Source organism: Pleurodeles waltl, chromosome 3_1, assembly GCF_031143425.1.
Source record: "Pleurodeles waltl isolate 20211129_DDA chromosome 3_1, aPleWal1.hap1.20221129, whole genome shotgun sequence".
NCBI classification, from domain to species: domain Eukaryota; kingdom Metazoa; phylum Chordata; class Amphibia; order Caudata; family Salamandridae; genus Pleurodeles; species Pleurodeles waltl.
Genome location: NC_090440.1, coordinates 1,882,951,562 through 1,882,967,677, shown reverse-complemented (window position 1 = coordinate 1,882,967,677; position 16,116 = coordinate 1,882,951,562). Strand labels below are relative to the sequence as shown.

General features: G+C 41.6%; 1 protein-coding gene across 2 annotated transcripts in view; it reads right to left on the bottom strand.

Annotated features, from left to right (window-relative positions):
* Positions 1 to 1,387: 1,387 nt before the first annotated feature.
* Positions 1,388 to 16,116, bottom strand: part of CMKLR2 (chemerin chemokine-like receptor 2) — a 115,370-nt gene continuing 100,641 nt past the window's right edge. For both annotated transcript variants that reach the window (XM_069225980.1, XM_069225979.1), the window contains one exon: positions 1,388 to 6,418. In XM_069225980.1, coding sequence (XP_069082081.1) covers positions 5,320 to 6,396 — 1,077 coding nt within the window. In that variant the 5' untranslated portion in view covers positions 6,397 to 6,418 and the 3' untranslated portion in view covers positions 1,388 to 5,319. The remainder of the gene's footprint in view (positions 6,419 to 16,116) is intronic.

The following is a 16,116-nucleotide window of genomic DNA, read 5'->3' as shown; positions in this document are numbered from 1 at the left end:
CAGAGATGAAGTCTTTTCGGCCCTGAGACTTCAGAAAACAGAGAGCACTTTTCAGCAGAGCCAGAGGGCAGCAGGGTAACAGCAAGGCAAAAGTCCTTTTCAGCAAAGCAGTCAGGTGAGTCCTTTGGGGAGCCAGGCAGCTTCTCTTGGCAGGTTGCAGGTTCTGTTCCAGAGTTTCTTCCTCAGTAGGTATCTTGTCCAGAAGTGTCTAAGTTGGTAGGGTCAGAGACCCGGTTTAAATACCCAAATGTGCCTTTGAAGCGGTGGAGACTGCAAAGAGTGGCTTAGAAGTGCACAAGGTCCCCTTTCAGTTCTATCCTGTCTGCCAGGGTCCCGGTAGGGGTTTGGCAGTCCATTGTGCGAGGGCAGGCCACTGTCCTTTGACATGTAAGTGTCAGGCCCTCCACCCTCCCAGCCCAGGAAGACCCATTCAGTATGCAGATGTGTGCAGGTGTGACAAAGCATCTTGTGTTTGGGGTTATCTGAGTGAAATGCACAAGGGAGCTGTCAACTAAACTAGCCAGACGTAGATTGTAACGCACAGAAGGATTTAAGTGCAGAGAATTGCTAATTTTCTGAAAGTGGCATTTCTACAATAGTAATATTTAATCCAACTTCACCAGTCAGCAGGATTTTGTATTACCATTCTGGCGATACTAAATATGACCCTGTTACTCCTTTCAGATCAGACTCTACCACTCAAACAGTATATGAAGGCAGCCCTAATGTTAGAGGCCTGCACCTATGAAAGGAGCAGGGCCTCACAGCAGTGAAAAACAAATGTAGAAGTTTTACACAACAGGGATATGTCCTGCCTTTTATCTACATAGCACCCTGCCCTATGGGTTACATAGGGCCTACCTTAGGGGTGACGCATATGTAGAAAAAGGGGAGTTTAACACTTGGCAAGTACTTTTAAATGCCAAGTCGAATTGGCAGTGAAACTGCACACACAGGCCTTGCAATGGCAGGCCTGAGACATGGTTAAGGGGCTACTTATGTGGGTGGCACAATCAGTGCTGCAGGCTCACTAGTAGCATTTAATCTACAGGCCCTGGGCACATGTAGTGCACTTTACTAGGGACTTATAAGTAAATTAAATAAGCCAATTGGGCATGAGACAATGTCACCATGTCTTAGGGAGAGAGCATATGCACTTTAGCGCTGGTTAGCAGTGGTAACGTGCGCAGAGTCCTAAAACCAGCAAAAACAGTGTCCAAAAAGTGGAGGGAGGCAGGCAGAAAGTTAGGGGTGACCTCCCTAAGGCTGTCAGGTCTAACAATTACTTTGGATTCTGGTTCCTGTAACCTTATCGGCGATCTAGAGTCAGACCAGTACAGTAGAGTGGGTGCTTTACAATTCAATTTCACAGGCAGTGGTGTTTGTTAGATTTTAAGAACTTTATTCACATAACTATGAACAACATAAACATATAAAATACACTGTAACATGTCCAACTTTTGCAAAAAATATGTTAAAAAGACGATTGACATGAAAATATCTGTAAAGAGCAAGTCCAAGCTGAGAGCACTCGGGCTCATGCTGCAGGTATTATAAATTGCAATTCTTGTAATAATTAAATGTACCTATTTTCAGACCTGGGGCTGTTAACTAGAGTTTATGGCAGTCTGGAATCTGACTTTCTGCTCAGCCCTAAACATAGGTCTCAACTAAAATTAAACTGTTACCTTAAATAAAATACTGGCTTTGGTTCACAAATAAAGCTGTAAATGATAGGACATTTATAGCTTGTTGATATTAGCAAATATTTATTTCAGATTCATGTGTATATTATGCATGATGTAGTGAGCTGGCCTATGTAACTGTGTACTGTGTAGTGTTCACAAATATAGGTGTTGTAGTTGTATGCCACTACACTGGGAGCCTCCACATTGGGAGTTACTACATCGGGAGTACCATTACATCACAAGAGTAATTACATTGCAGGTATGTTATCTATCTATCTATCTATCTATCTATCTATCTATCTATCTATCTATCTATCTATCTATCTATCTATCTATCTATCTTTCTTTCTATCTACTGTCATTCTATCCGTCTATCTGTATGTATCTCTCTAACAGGCTCTTTTGCAACAGGAGAGAAATAATTACATAAAGTAATGTGAGCACAGTTACAAAATAGTAATACATTTCTAATCGAATACGTCATGAACAAGGAAAAAGAGGGAAATTCTTGGTATATAGGACTCAGAGCCCTTGTGTTATTTTGTGTTGCTTCCTAAAATATACAAGCATCCAACTAAATCGCGAGGCCAACGTGTAATTTCTTCAATTGAAATATTTTTGAATATTACTGTTCATGCCACTCATTCTGTGGTCTTGTTAGTAGAATCCCTACTTGTACATACAGGACAACACTGACCTTTGTAGCAGGATTGCAGGCCTGGCACGTCTGTCCACTTAATTACTTATGAAACTTGACAGCAGCTGACTATTTACTAGCATAAGACATACAGATGAACTGAAAACATGCGCTTAGTTCTTCAGGGCCAGGCCAATAACCTGCTTATACATACTAAACGTTTGTCGGAATTGATCTTCTTTTGCTTTAATGAAAGCATTATTTAGTTGAAAATACATTCTTTTAAACAAAAGATGGGACACTGCGATGGACATCTTCTTTACCCCGTAACACACATTTCTTCATGGGCTTGTGGGAGGACAGAAGAGAATCAGAGATATACTCAACATATAGTAATGTGGGTCAGGTAAATTGATGATTTAGTTTTGAACTGGAATAGCAGTAAAGAAGGTGCAGGGTGTGTCATCCAAACATTATCCACCAACAAATGGAATCTGCTCATCATACATAACATGAGTTATTAGAACTGAAATACTTGGATATGAAGATAAAAATAAGAGATGGACATTTGGGTTAATTTAGATTAAGAAAGGATACTATGGGCAATAGTATACTACATGCCCTACGCTATCAGCCGTCAAGTTTAGAATGGAGCATTGTCTATGGTATATTCTAGCATGCTAAACACAACTGAAGTACAGAAAGAGAATAGAATGCGGTTACACTGTGTGGATTTAGAAATAGGAGCTAACCTAGGAAAGTATTAGTTGGAGGTAATTAAAAAGTGGATGCAGGAATTTGACAGGATCTGTTTCCTAATAGAAAGGCCCCTACTTAAGAACCTATAATATAATGTATCTTGGAATGTAGTGACTCCCGATGTAAATGCACTGAAAATGTACATGTGATGTAAGGAATCCTGTTGTGTAACTGATGGAGTGGGGCACTTGCATAGTATAGACGTTTGCAGACAAAAGGCATTTTAGTGTTAAGAGAGAGGCCACATTCACCTCGCCCAGACTGCTGCATATTACTGCACTCTGTACCACTAACCACTATGTTAAGTAAAATCGATGTCAGATATTTTATGAATACCCTCAAAGTCCTAATTTGCATTGCACCACACCTCTGCACATCAATGTGGAACCTACGAGTGTACACAGTATGAACTCTGTGCAAGTATTGATGGGATCTGTATGGATAATGCACCTTTGTGAAGTGCCTGTACCACACGTATGTCCTCTTTAAGCAATTTTTGCAGGAGTACGCCACACTCACAAATGGAGAAAGCTTTGTGATTCGGACCCATAATTTCATTTGTCTCCAAAGTAAAGTTCAAGGGTCGCAATGTCCTGAGTTTTGCTGCAACGCAGCAAGGACTAGGGACTGGGACTAGGACTAGCTATAAAAATAAAAATAAACTTTTACCAACAGGCACAAACGTCACCCTCCAGCCATTACTGGCTTAAACAAGTTTTACATTGTTTACAAATCTACTCTGGACTTCGGCATTTTTTTTGTAAAGCCATTTATAGCTTGTTGAGACACTAAAAGCTCTATGTCTAAAATATAAAACGTATGATACACATTTGCGTATTGTGACCCAAACGTTGTAAACATCAATAATTATGCAGGTGCTTGTGAACCGAGTCTTCTCCATAGCTCTTTGCAGGCCTTATTTAATTTGGTTATGATCATTTTAGCACTTAAATATCTGAAACTCTAGTGTTACACCCTGGGGTAGAGCTGTGAACAATGCAGTGATCTACTGTAGGAGGGTAACATCTGCATACTGGTCGTATTCAAGTGGACCAGTACATTTTAAATGGGATTCTGTGAGCTGACCCGAGAACCTACTTTCACTATTTACTAAAAACACAGAATTTGTTTCTTTTTTTGTCTAACCTGAAGTTTTGACGTCATCTTTTGCCTCTGCCGTTTGATGTATTATAGTTTGCCTTTTGTGTGCAGCGGGTTTGCTTCATTCTGTTTTGTTTTTGGAAATTACTAACAGTTTGCACTGGAGGCATGGTGTGTCTGGTGTTTTATTGCCATTCTTCCTGGACTGCTTGTCCCTTCCGCTTGACCCTGGTAGTCAAAGGAAACAGGAAGTTCTGTCAACGTGCCATTGTCAATCTGCAGTGACGATAAGGTGAAAGGGCCTCTGTGTTAAACAGAAAAAAACATTAGGTCTACATGGAAGTTTGGAAAAATAACATGAATGTAACTTAGGGCTAACCAGTGTCGCAGCACTGTCCATGGTTGTCCTGTGATAAGCCTGGTCTAAGGGTTCATGAGAGCAGGAAGTAAACATTGCTACAGAAGCCCAGTTTCTTTCTTCAGTTCCCATCTTTGTTCTCGACCTAGCCACTCCCTAGCACATAGTGGGGTTTTGAAGGAGAATGTTTTACATCAGGATCAAAATTGTAAGATGTCGCCTCTACGACCTCCTGTATTTTGGTGAACTGATGTCCAAGAAAAGGAAGAGCCTGCCCCAGCCCTTCCCTCAATGTTAAACAATACTATCTCCAAAAACAAAGAAAACAAAGGTCCATGTCATCGCGTAAACAAACAACAATGCACCAAAAACTTCAGAAAAAGTCTGCCTCAATAATTTCTGTGGTAGTAAAAACCTCTTCAATCTTCTTTGGTAAAAAAAAACTACAAGTGTGTGAAATATTATGCTTCGGTGAATCCAGTCAGTTAAATGGCACTGTCAAACTAGAAAATGGAATATACTTGAGCACTGTGTTCACGTCTGCAGTTCCTGCATTGGCGCCAGTGCACCCGAAACTGACAGTGATGTAATCACTAAATAAAATGTACTTTCTCAACCTGGCTAAGTTCATTCTTTAGGATTTTTTCCAGTCTTGACTAATCAAACCCTGTTGCTACACCTAAGAGCTGAATTCAAACTTCCTGCCTGGTTGACATTCACAATCAGTAAATGGGGGTGGCAAATGAGGTTGAATCAATTGTGCTCAAAATCATCTCTCACTGAGCAGTCTCACATAGATTTACATTGGTTTCTGAGTCTCTCAGGTGCTCGCTCATGGTTCCAGACTGGCTGATTTCCCGGAGTGTATGCTTTAGCAGCTCACCCACTGACATCTTGAACTGGATCTTAAACATCTTGCTAATCAGAACGTAAAGAATAGGATTTAAGCAACTGTTGATGAATGCCAGGCTGGTGGCTAGCGGCATGCCTATCCGGACCAGCTGATGGAAATGGGTGTTGTGATGGATGGCCAGCTCCAATATATTGAATATGTGGTACGGTGTCCAACAGATAAAGAAAGCTACCACAACAGCAAACACAGTCCAGAAAAACTTGCCAGATGTCAGAACAGCCCCCTTCTTTACCTTGATGGCCATGGATGTATAGCAAAGGATCATAGTCACCAAGGGAAAGAGGTAACCAAGGAGAAGCCTTGTCCAGCTCAGGATCATGTGGGTCCTGATTACAATGTCTCTGTCATGGTGGAAATTATTATAGCACACAATGCCATTATTACCTCTATAAGCGGTGTCCCTGAAATACAAGGCGGGGCCAGCATTCACTGCTGAGAACAGCCAGACAGCACTGCTGAGAAAAAGGGAGTTCTTTAGAGTTCGATGTTTTTGCGAGAAGTTGGGGTGGACAAGTTGGACCAAGCGATCTAGGCTGATCACAGTCAAGAAGAAGATACTAGCAAACATGTTCAATAGAGCGACAAATGAGTTTACTTTGCAAAGCAATTTGCCAAAACACCAGTGGAAGTCAAGTGCCACATATGTAATGTGGAGGGGCAGGAACAGCACAAAGATTAGATCTGCAATGGCAAGGTTAAGGAACCAGAGCGTGCTGACAGTTTTCTCCCACTTGAACCCTGTAAACCAGATAACTAGGGCATTGCCGGGCACACCGAGAATGAAAGCAACACTATACAATACAATGGAAACTAGATGCAGAGCATGAGGCGAGGCTGTGCTTTGAGGTTCTTCATCCCAGTCATATTCATAATCATAATAGTAGGAGTCATTTTCCAGGTCTGAATAGGAGTGATTCATCATCCGTTCTAGTTCGGCCATTTGGATTTTCTTGTTGGAAAAACTGCAAGTGGAGAAAAAGACATGTGTTTAGAAAATACAAATCACTGCCTCTACCTTGCTGCCATTATTTTTTGGGAAAAATGTTTGAATCAAAGAGACATGACTCAAACTACAAGCAGAAAAGTATTTTGAAAATGGAAAAACATTAATTCTCTACTTTATGCACATAAAGACTGCTCATAACACAATCTTACATTTCCTAATGAATGCACCATCTCTATGTGTTTTGTCTGGCTGACAGGGAAGCCCCCAGTTTCAGAAAAGATAATAACACAATCGTGTAAGAAATGTTATCAATTACCAGTGGCAGGAATGATGGAAGAATTCTACTTCCACCAATCTAAATTCCACTAGTAATGTAATGTGAACTGTGACTTTAATGGTGGTTGTTCATGCTCTTGGGATGATGGATGTTGGAAATGGGGTCTCTAGTTGGCTGTCAACCTACACCCTGTCCATGTAGGGACCCTCACTCTAGTCAGGGTAAGGGAGTCACACACCTTACATAATGGTAGCGTGGGTCAAGCAGTCAGGCATATCGCAGAGGCAATATGTAAAGCATTTGTACTTAACACAATGAAAACACCACAAAAGTACTCCAGACCATTTTAGAAAAATTGCCAATATTTATCTGAGGTAAAGAAGACCAAAACAACAATAATCCAACATACCCAAGTAAAGATATCACTTTTAAAGAGCTACAAAGAGTCTTAATCCAGAGGAATCAATGGTTGTCTATTTTTAACACACATTATCTGGGATGCATAAAAAACAAAGATGATACAGGCTGCAGAGGAGGTGAGGTGCCAGAAAACAGGCAATGTGTCAGTTCCTTACTGTGCAGGGGAGGTGATGTATTGATTACTTACTGACAGGGGAGAAAATGTGTCAATTCTCTCCTCACAGGAGAGGTGATGTGTCAGTTCCTTACTGGGAGGGGAGGTGATGCGTTGGTTCCTTACTGGCAGGGGAGGTGATGTGTCAATTTTCTCCCCACAGGAGAGGGAATGTGTTGGTTTCCAGTCACGCAGACTTGGTTTCTTGCTATGGTGCGGGGTTGATGCGAAAATGACGCCCATGGACGATGCATGGGAAAATCCAGGTGCATTGTGATGATAGAGCCACAGTGGAACAGGTGCTGCATCAGTCCTACAGGCTCTGTGTAGATCTTTCCACCGCAAGGCAGGCGCTGTGTCGATTCCTTAGCTGCAAGGCAGGTGCTGCGTCGATTCTTCTGCTGGAAGCGGTGCTCTGATACATCAATTCTCTTCCTCAGGACACCTGTTTCCACTTCCAAGGGCCCACGGACTGGATTTGGTGCCACTTGGCAAGTCAGGACCCTCAGCAGAAGAGTCCAGCCACTGACAGATGAAGTCTTGGATTAGACTTCTTAACAGGAGGCAAGCTCAGTTCTAGCCGTTGGAGAACCTTGGAAAGTGGGATGTAGGAAGCAAAGTGCAGTCCTTTCACTCCCAGGACAGAAGCAGCAAGCAGTAGGCCAGCACAACAAAGAAACAGGCAAAGTGGCAGTTCCTCCTACAGCATCCACCTCTTCTTGCTAGCATAATGTCCTCAGTCCAGAAGTGTTCTAAAGTTGAGGCCCAATACTTATGCTAATTGCTGCCTTTGAAGTAGGCAAACTTCAAAGGAAAGTCTTTGTAGTGTACAAGACCCTGCCTTTCCTAACCTGGCCCCAGACACACCCTACGGGGTTGGAGACTGCTTTATGTAAGGACCCACCCAGTCCTATTTAGGTGCAAGTGTCAGGTCCTCCCATCACTCTAGCCCGGGAAGACCCATCAGGATATGCAGAGCACACCTCATCTCCCTTTGTGAGACTGCCTAGAGTTAATTCACAAACAGCCAAACTGTCATCCTTGCCAGACATGTATTCCACAGCCAGGCAGAGGCACAGAATGGTTAAGCAAGAAAATACCCACTTTCTGAAAGTGGCATTTTCATAGTTACAATTTTAAAATCAACTTCACCAAAATATGTATTTTTAAATTGTGATTTCAGAGACCCCTAAGTCCACATCTCTATCTGCTCCCAAGGGAAAATTACACTGAGAAGATATTTCAAGGCAATCCCAATGTTAACTTATGGGAGAGATAGGCCTTGCAACAGTGAAAAACTAATTTAGCAGTATTTCACTATCAGGACATGTAAAACACACCAGTACATGTCCTACCTTTTACACACACTGCACCCTGCCCAGGGGGCTTCCTTGGGCCTACCTTAGGGTTGACTTACATGTTGTAAAAGGGATGGTTTGGGCCTGGCAAGTGGGTGCATTTGCCAGGTCGAATTGGCAGTTAAAACTGCGCACACAGACTCTTTAGTGGCAGGTCTCAGACATATTTACAGGGCTACTCGTGTGGGTGGCACAATCAGTGCAGGAGGCCCACTAGTAGCATTTGATTTAAAGGCCCTGGGAACACCTAGTGCACTTTATTAGGGACTTAAGAGTAAATTAGATATGTCAATCATGGCTAAACCAATCACTAAAACCATTTAAACAGTAAGCATTTGTACTTCAGCACTGGTCAGCAGTGGTGAAGTGCCCAGAGTCCTAAAGCCAGCAAAAATTAAATTCAGCACTGGATAAAAAAACAGCAGCTCAGAAGTCAAAACGACAGGGGAAACCCTGCAGAAAGGGCTATTTCCAAAAATGGATGATTGTGACTCATGACTGCTGGTATCCTTCAGACCTTTTGATGGCCTTTGATACTGTTAATCATGGAATTTCACGCTTCACCTCAGATTGTACATAAGTTTTGAGGGGAGAGTTCTGTGTTGGCTCATATCATCTAACTCCAGAATGAAGCTCTTTGTACAAACTGAATCACTCAGATTCCACATTTTCTGTGTTTTTCTCTAAGTTTAGTATTTATCATTGACATTTTTTCATGTTTACATAGCTCCACTGTGTGACTTGGCAGTCGAGCCAAACGTTACCTTTCTCCAGTATGCATATAACCTTCAGGCATACATAAAGATCACCCTAAGTAATGATATCGACAGCCTATAATGGTCCCTCTCCAAAACTGAATCATTGACTTAGCCTACATTTCTACAAAAAAAGAGCTTGTCAGCAGAACTGGCTTATGCAAAGTGCCTTCTCAAACTTTCGGCCCACAAGCATCACCATCATCACTAAGCCTGCTTTGTACCACTACTTGAATTCCTTCATAAAAACAAAGCCATGGTATAAAGCACAGACTTTGGATCCTGAGTGCAAATGGTTGTCTTTTCCGATGTTAATGATGGGAATGCTCTGTTAATAATCCATCAAACTTCACCCCTATATCACTGACAACCACAATTCATGCTGTCACGCACTCTTTCAATCTGTCCTGGCTCTCTCTAGTAGAACAATATAAATTCAAGAATTGCTACAATATACACAAAACAGTGCACCGATATCAATCTTCATTTTTCAGGAACACATTATCCATTATTGTGGGCTCAAAAGGCCACCACAAGCAAATATATTTTGAGACTGAAAACTCCAGAGCTCACACACAGTCTGAAATAGCCGTCCGTACAAGGGAGATCCTTTCATACTCTACAGCTGAGTATCTTCTTTAGTCTGTGCCAGAGGATTCCCCGCCAAGAAAGAGTTGGTAGTAAAGGTCTATTGTATAAAATCCACTTTTTGTCAAAAGTAATAATTGTATTCACTTGCTAAATGGTGATGAAAATAAAAGACATGACAGTCCTTTTATGTGAGTTTTTTCTGGTACCCTATGCTTTGTACCACTGACTGACCTCTACATGCGGTTATTAGCAGTGGAGAGAGAGGAGTAGCAAGCAACAATAATATTCCAGGTCTGCTATTTGTAGCGTGTAACACTTCTGTCTCCTTTAAGATACTTGTAAGTATCTTAATTTTAACATCTGTCAGGCAGCTTTAAAAATTAAAATTTGAGGAGTTTACCATTTTCTTCCTCCCTCCCATCCATTTCTTCCAACCAATTACTTGTCTAGCCCGGTAAACCAAACTGTGACAGGCAGTAAACAAGCTTTGGCAAAGGAAATAGGTCCCACCTTTTTGACCTATTGGCTTTGTCAATGGTATTTGCCAATGCTGAGCGGTATCAGCAAAAATAATTGTTTTTTGCTGATGTGGTGCAGCTTTGGATGAAAAAAGTCACAATAACGCAAATACATGCAGGCAGGAGCGGGGAAGGCAACAAAGAGTGGGGGTGGGGGAGAACCACTGACGAGCTTGAGGCTGTGGGGAACTAAATAAGGAAAAAATAAAAAGACGGGTGAACGAAGAAGGGATAGGGACCAGGAGGAGGAAGCAATGTAGAGCATATGTATGGTGGGTGGTTGGGGGGAAAAGCAGCGCTCGAGTGGTTGAGCATGCAGTGTCAAGGAGTGGTTAAAGAAAAAGAGAAATGTAATTCCCTAAACGTGAGCAGCAAAAGGATAGAAGTCAACAAAAGGATGGTAAAGAAGCTGTGCTACTGGGTGGAACAAACACCAGGAAAGAAAAGAAAACCACTGAGTAAGAGACAAGTAATTGAGAACAGTGGCATAATGCGAAATGATAAGGGCCCCTGCATAATATGATTTAGGGACCTCTAAGTCCCCCATATATCATGATATGTATTTTCCTTGGGCTCAGTGGGGCCATCCTGAAGGTTTGGGTCTCCCCTACAACCCAGTGATTGCAGGGGTCTGCGTTATGTACCTAAATGGGAGGGACAATAAGACCAACCAAAAAATAAGCAGAGGGCTGGCTCTATGCCCACTCTAATCCCACTGTGCTAAAAGCTCCTTGTAGACAAGACCTAAAAATGTAGGTGACAGTACTTGGTCTGTGTCAGCTATTACTTAATGTGGCTGATAGAGGACTCAGGGGTGAAGGAAAGCCAATAAATAAGACACAGGCAAATGAGAGTGACAATAAAGACAACCAATAATAAGCCGTGCGCTGGTTCTGAGCTCACTGTACGTTTTTGGTATGTTCCAGAAGAGGTCTTTCGACGTGACGATGAGATATACAAATGTAGGTGGCAATAATATGTCTGTGTGAGGGATTACTTAGGGTAAATCAACACTCTTCCACCCAATTCAGTGTCTTGTTTCGTATGTCTGAAACGGAGTTTAGTTGTGGTTTGAGCAACTTCTTTTATGACCATGTGCATGCCGCAAGAACATGTACCAATGTTTAAAAATCTTCATGTGGCAGACTTGAGAGATTTCAACAGAAGTCAAAGTACAGAAAAATAGACAAAAACCCACTATTGGAGCATACTGGATCTATCTGTGCACTGTCTACCTACCACCTTCTTCTTAAACTCTCTGCTCTACTGAGCTTTTCTCTTCCTTGAAAAAGGAGTTTACTAATCATCTGCATGCTACCAGACGGGTCACACTGTCTCTGGAAAGGAGCAGAACCCAGAAGAGTAACTTTTCAGAAATGTTTGTAGGCAAAGGTCCTCTTTCTCCTCTGGTGGCAATAGCAGCTTCAATGTAGGAGCCAGGCTCAGGAGCTGCACAGTGAGCACTGATGCATCCTGGCCTAATAGCGCTGGCCTGTTTTCTGAGTGTTGGCTGCACTGGAAGAAGATGGCACTAAACGATGGGGGTGATGATCTCCGCAGGGTCGTAGCCATGCAGGGCCCTTGGAATGATTCTCCAGTATAATCAGTTTTCTTTGGGTCCCTGAAATGTCCCCTCATAGGGATTGAGGGTTGTGTGTTTGTAGAAATTGGATTCTCAGCTCATGAAAAGGCTTCAATTCTCAGAAAAAGGACTGAAAGGAAGGTGCTAGCGCAGGTGTTTTAACTAGCAATTACTAATGAGTGTTTATGTATTTTGAATAATGGGTTAATGTAGAAAATTAATTAACGTAGAAAAATAATGCAAGCATTTGAAATTGTGACCTCGAAGAATGGCCTCAATATTCACGAAATGTACTAATTAATGATTAATAATTATGAAATATCAAATATGTACTAGATTAATGCAGTAATCTGTCATATTAAGGGTTATAAAGTATGCTTTAGATTTATTAATTGTAGGCCTTAACTTAGTGAGTGTCTTAGCCTATTTTGCCAGGCCTCATGCAGAAGCTGTATTTCTTAGTGTTTAATAAAAATGATGACAGGGTGAATTAAACTGTGAAATGTCCATTGTCTTCTTGAATGTGCTTAACGGAAGCTTTTCGTGAGAATTGACTGCTAGGAGATGATGTTCATGCTAATGTAACATTTTATGTGTAATGTGTGTGAGACTGACTTTCCCAGGACAAGAACAATGAAAATACTGACTAGAGCTGAAGCTGCAACAATATTGTTACCTGACGAGCCGGATGGTGAGAACATCGTAAAGTGGACCAATCAACTGCATGTGAATAGTGAAATATTAGAATTCATAGATTTGATATAGAAATATTATTTGGTAAAGTATGAACATAAGATTAACTGACCAATAGGAAATTAGAGGATAGTTTAGGTGACTTTGATATAACAACGCCGTAGAGGGAAAAGACTTCAGACTTATACAGATATAGAGAGACTTGAGAGAAGACCTCTTAGAGAGATTCGAGATTCATACCGACATTGGGCTCATATTCTCTGAGAGCCTGATGCTTTGCTGATCGACTGATGACTGAGGACGAAGACTGATTCTGTTTTGCTAACCCATACCGAGGATAGGTATATAATGACAAACTGTGGCTGTTATGCGTCTTATGCTTTTTCTTTCTAGGTACCAACTGCGCTGTTTTGATAGATTCCTAGCTAGATGTTTTCCAAATTTGTGTTTCTAAATTGTTTTGCATGTAGCCCAACATGCTAATGCTAATCTGACGTTAGTTAAGGGCCCTCACAAATTGCTGACGATTACAGGGACTAAAGATTGATGAATTACCTTGCTGAATTCCATGTATGTTATATCTTTGTCGCAGCTGACTCTGCTATTGATTTACACTGTAGCTCTAGAATGTGTTGTGGTTCAAGCTTTGATTAGATTGCGTTTCTCCCACCGCTCTGGACAACTAGTGCTGTTTTTACATGTTTTTCATTTGATTTTGAGATTAATCTACCTGACCTTAAAAATTTAAACTTGGCACTTGCATAGTGCACTACTCATCCATTAGGGTCTCAAGGCACTGTATGCATACCGCTGTGGAAACCCTCCTGGCTTTTCCGTGTGAGGCACCCACTCCTGCGCAACCCCCAGGTTGAAGCCAGGCATCCAAGCACTGTCCGGGCTGTTGTGGAGATTAAGCAAGCTATTGCCCAGAGTTGGACCCATTAATTAGATTAGACACCGAGGCGAGAATTATCTGGTCCAAGGGAATTGAAGCCAATACCCACCAAGATGGAAATTGAACCCTGGTCCCAGGCCAGATCTCTGCATCAGGGTCTGCTGCGCTAACCATTGTGCCACACTTCTCCACCTTAGCATTGTTAATATAGGGAAATAAACTTACTAAACATTTATTAAAGGTGTGGTTATTCATGGCTTAAAGGTCATGGTACTTTACATTTACCAACTCCATTGATTATTGATTTTATTGATTACTAATGATTTATGATTATAGTGCATTGATTATTGGTTTTGTACTGGAGCTATGATAAAAACTTCTTCATTGCGAGTCAAAAGGTTCATCAACCTATTTGCGTCGCCTTGTAAGTATACTTATTAAGGTCTGACGCGCTAACAACGGTGCTATGCAAAACCTGCTTTCTGCTGTGACATAAACATTTCAAGAACAGTACATCGTTCAACTTCTTTAACTATGCTGAAAGAATCAGTAAAATGCCTACAATAATCCAAGTGAATGTGAATCTTGCCTTGGAACATTATGAAATAATAATACTGAATATGTGTAAGCATGCTTCAGGGAAATATAGTAGCACTCTCCATAAAAAGCGAATCAACCTTGCTCCCAGGTAATGTCATTGTTAATGAAAAGTATAGCAGTCCTCCTAGGAAGTGCTGGTTCTGCCTCAATAAAGACCTGACAGTCCTGTCTAATAAATATATGACATCCTGGCTGACAAGTGTTGGGTTTTTCCACAAATGTATAGCAGCCTAGCTTAGAAATACTCTTAGAAACAAATAAATAGGTGGCAGACCTGGTGCTATGTATTGGTATTTCCCAATAAATGTATAGAAGCCCTGCAGAGAAGTGTTGATGCTGTCTATTAAAAAGGCAATTGTGCTCTGTACGTTAGTAAATAAATGGCACCACGACGAAAAGTGTGGAACGGTCCACAAAAAGTACATCTAACCTTTTTAAACAGTTGATGCTGTCCAATGGAAGTATAGAAGTCACGCTGAGAAATATTGGCCTGGCTGCTTGCCTGAGAAATGTTGGTACACTCTATGTAAAGCAGAGCAACCCTAATAATACTCAGTAATATTGCCTAATACAGGCGCTGAAGACTTGCTGCAAATATTGAGACAGTCCAATATGTTTATGGTTGCCCTACAGAGAAGGGTTCCCTGCTGATACTGGTGGTAACAGGCCTCCACAGTCCTAAACTTTTATAGCAGTTTCAATCAGAAATATTGACCTCGCCAAACATATTTACAGTAGCCCTCCTGATATAAATTGACACTGTCAGTGAAATGTATACCAGCCCTTCTGAAAGGTGTTGGCACTGTCAGTGTAAAGTGTAGCAGCCCTACTGCGAAACGATGGTATTGTCCAAAAATGCATGCATACCCTGGAGAGAAGTGGGGTTTGTTTATTAAAATGTAGCAGTTATGCTTTATAATCTAATAAAGCGTATTACAATAGGAGCCAATGCCTGCTCTTGTGATATGTTAATAGACTTAGCAGTAGTACCGCAGGGCCTTGAAAAAAGTAGCCCTGTCCCCTCACTGAGTATGTGTCAAGGGAAGGCCAGGTAACTCCCTAACGAACACCACCCTGAGGATATGCAAAAAAAGCAGGATATGTTTTTCATGGATGATTCGGTCTCTTTCCTGTGACCACAGAAAAAAACAGGTCTCAGAACCAATGTGTGACCATTCCAGAGATTCAGGAGCCATGACAAGAGATGCGCTGCTGTATGACTCGCTGCTTTCACTGGAAACAGAGATGAATGTATTAGCTCACATGCTTCTCATGGGAAAGAACGCACTTACCCTGTCTACCTGTCATTCTTCCAGCTGCCCCACCAAAGCCTCCACTTTAGGAACCGGATACAACCCGGAAGTCGGCGTGAGTCCGAGTGTCATGGGGCAGATACCTCTGCCTGCATGCCCGTGTCTGCCTGCAAGTTGTGTTTCTGTGCTGTGCATGGCTGCCCCTGTGCCCATGATTTTAGAACTATCTTTAACACGCATCGAGTTTCTCCTGATACTGTTGGTCAAATACTTTTTCAACAGTTCTTTTTGGGATCACCACCACACCCTTTTAAAAACTGTGTTTTAATTACATCAGGTTTTGACTAGAGATTATCACAAAAATTAAAAAAAAATACATGAAATCTCACCATAGCATTCCTCACGTTCAAAGTCATGGCAAGTGGTCTGGTTTGAGGACACGATATCTACAGCGAGATATTTGCTGTATTACTTACTACCCGCAGGACAAACTTGAATGAAATGTCATGCCTGCGAAACCTTGTGCAATTCTGCATAATTAATATAACGCAAAAAGTCACTAATTGTGCAAATTTCACAAATATAACACACATTTCACACTGGCCCAGGGTTGTTTGA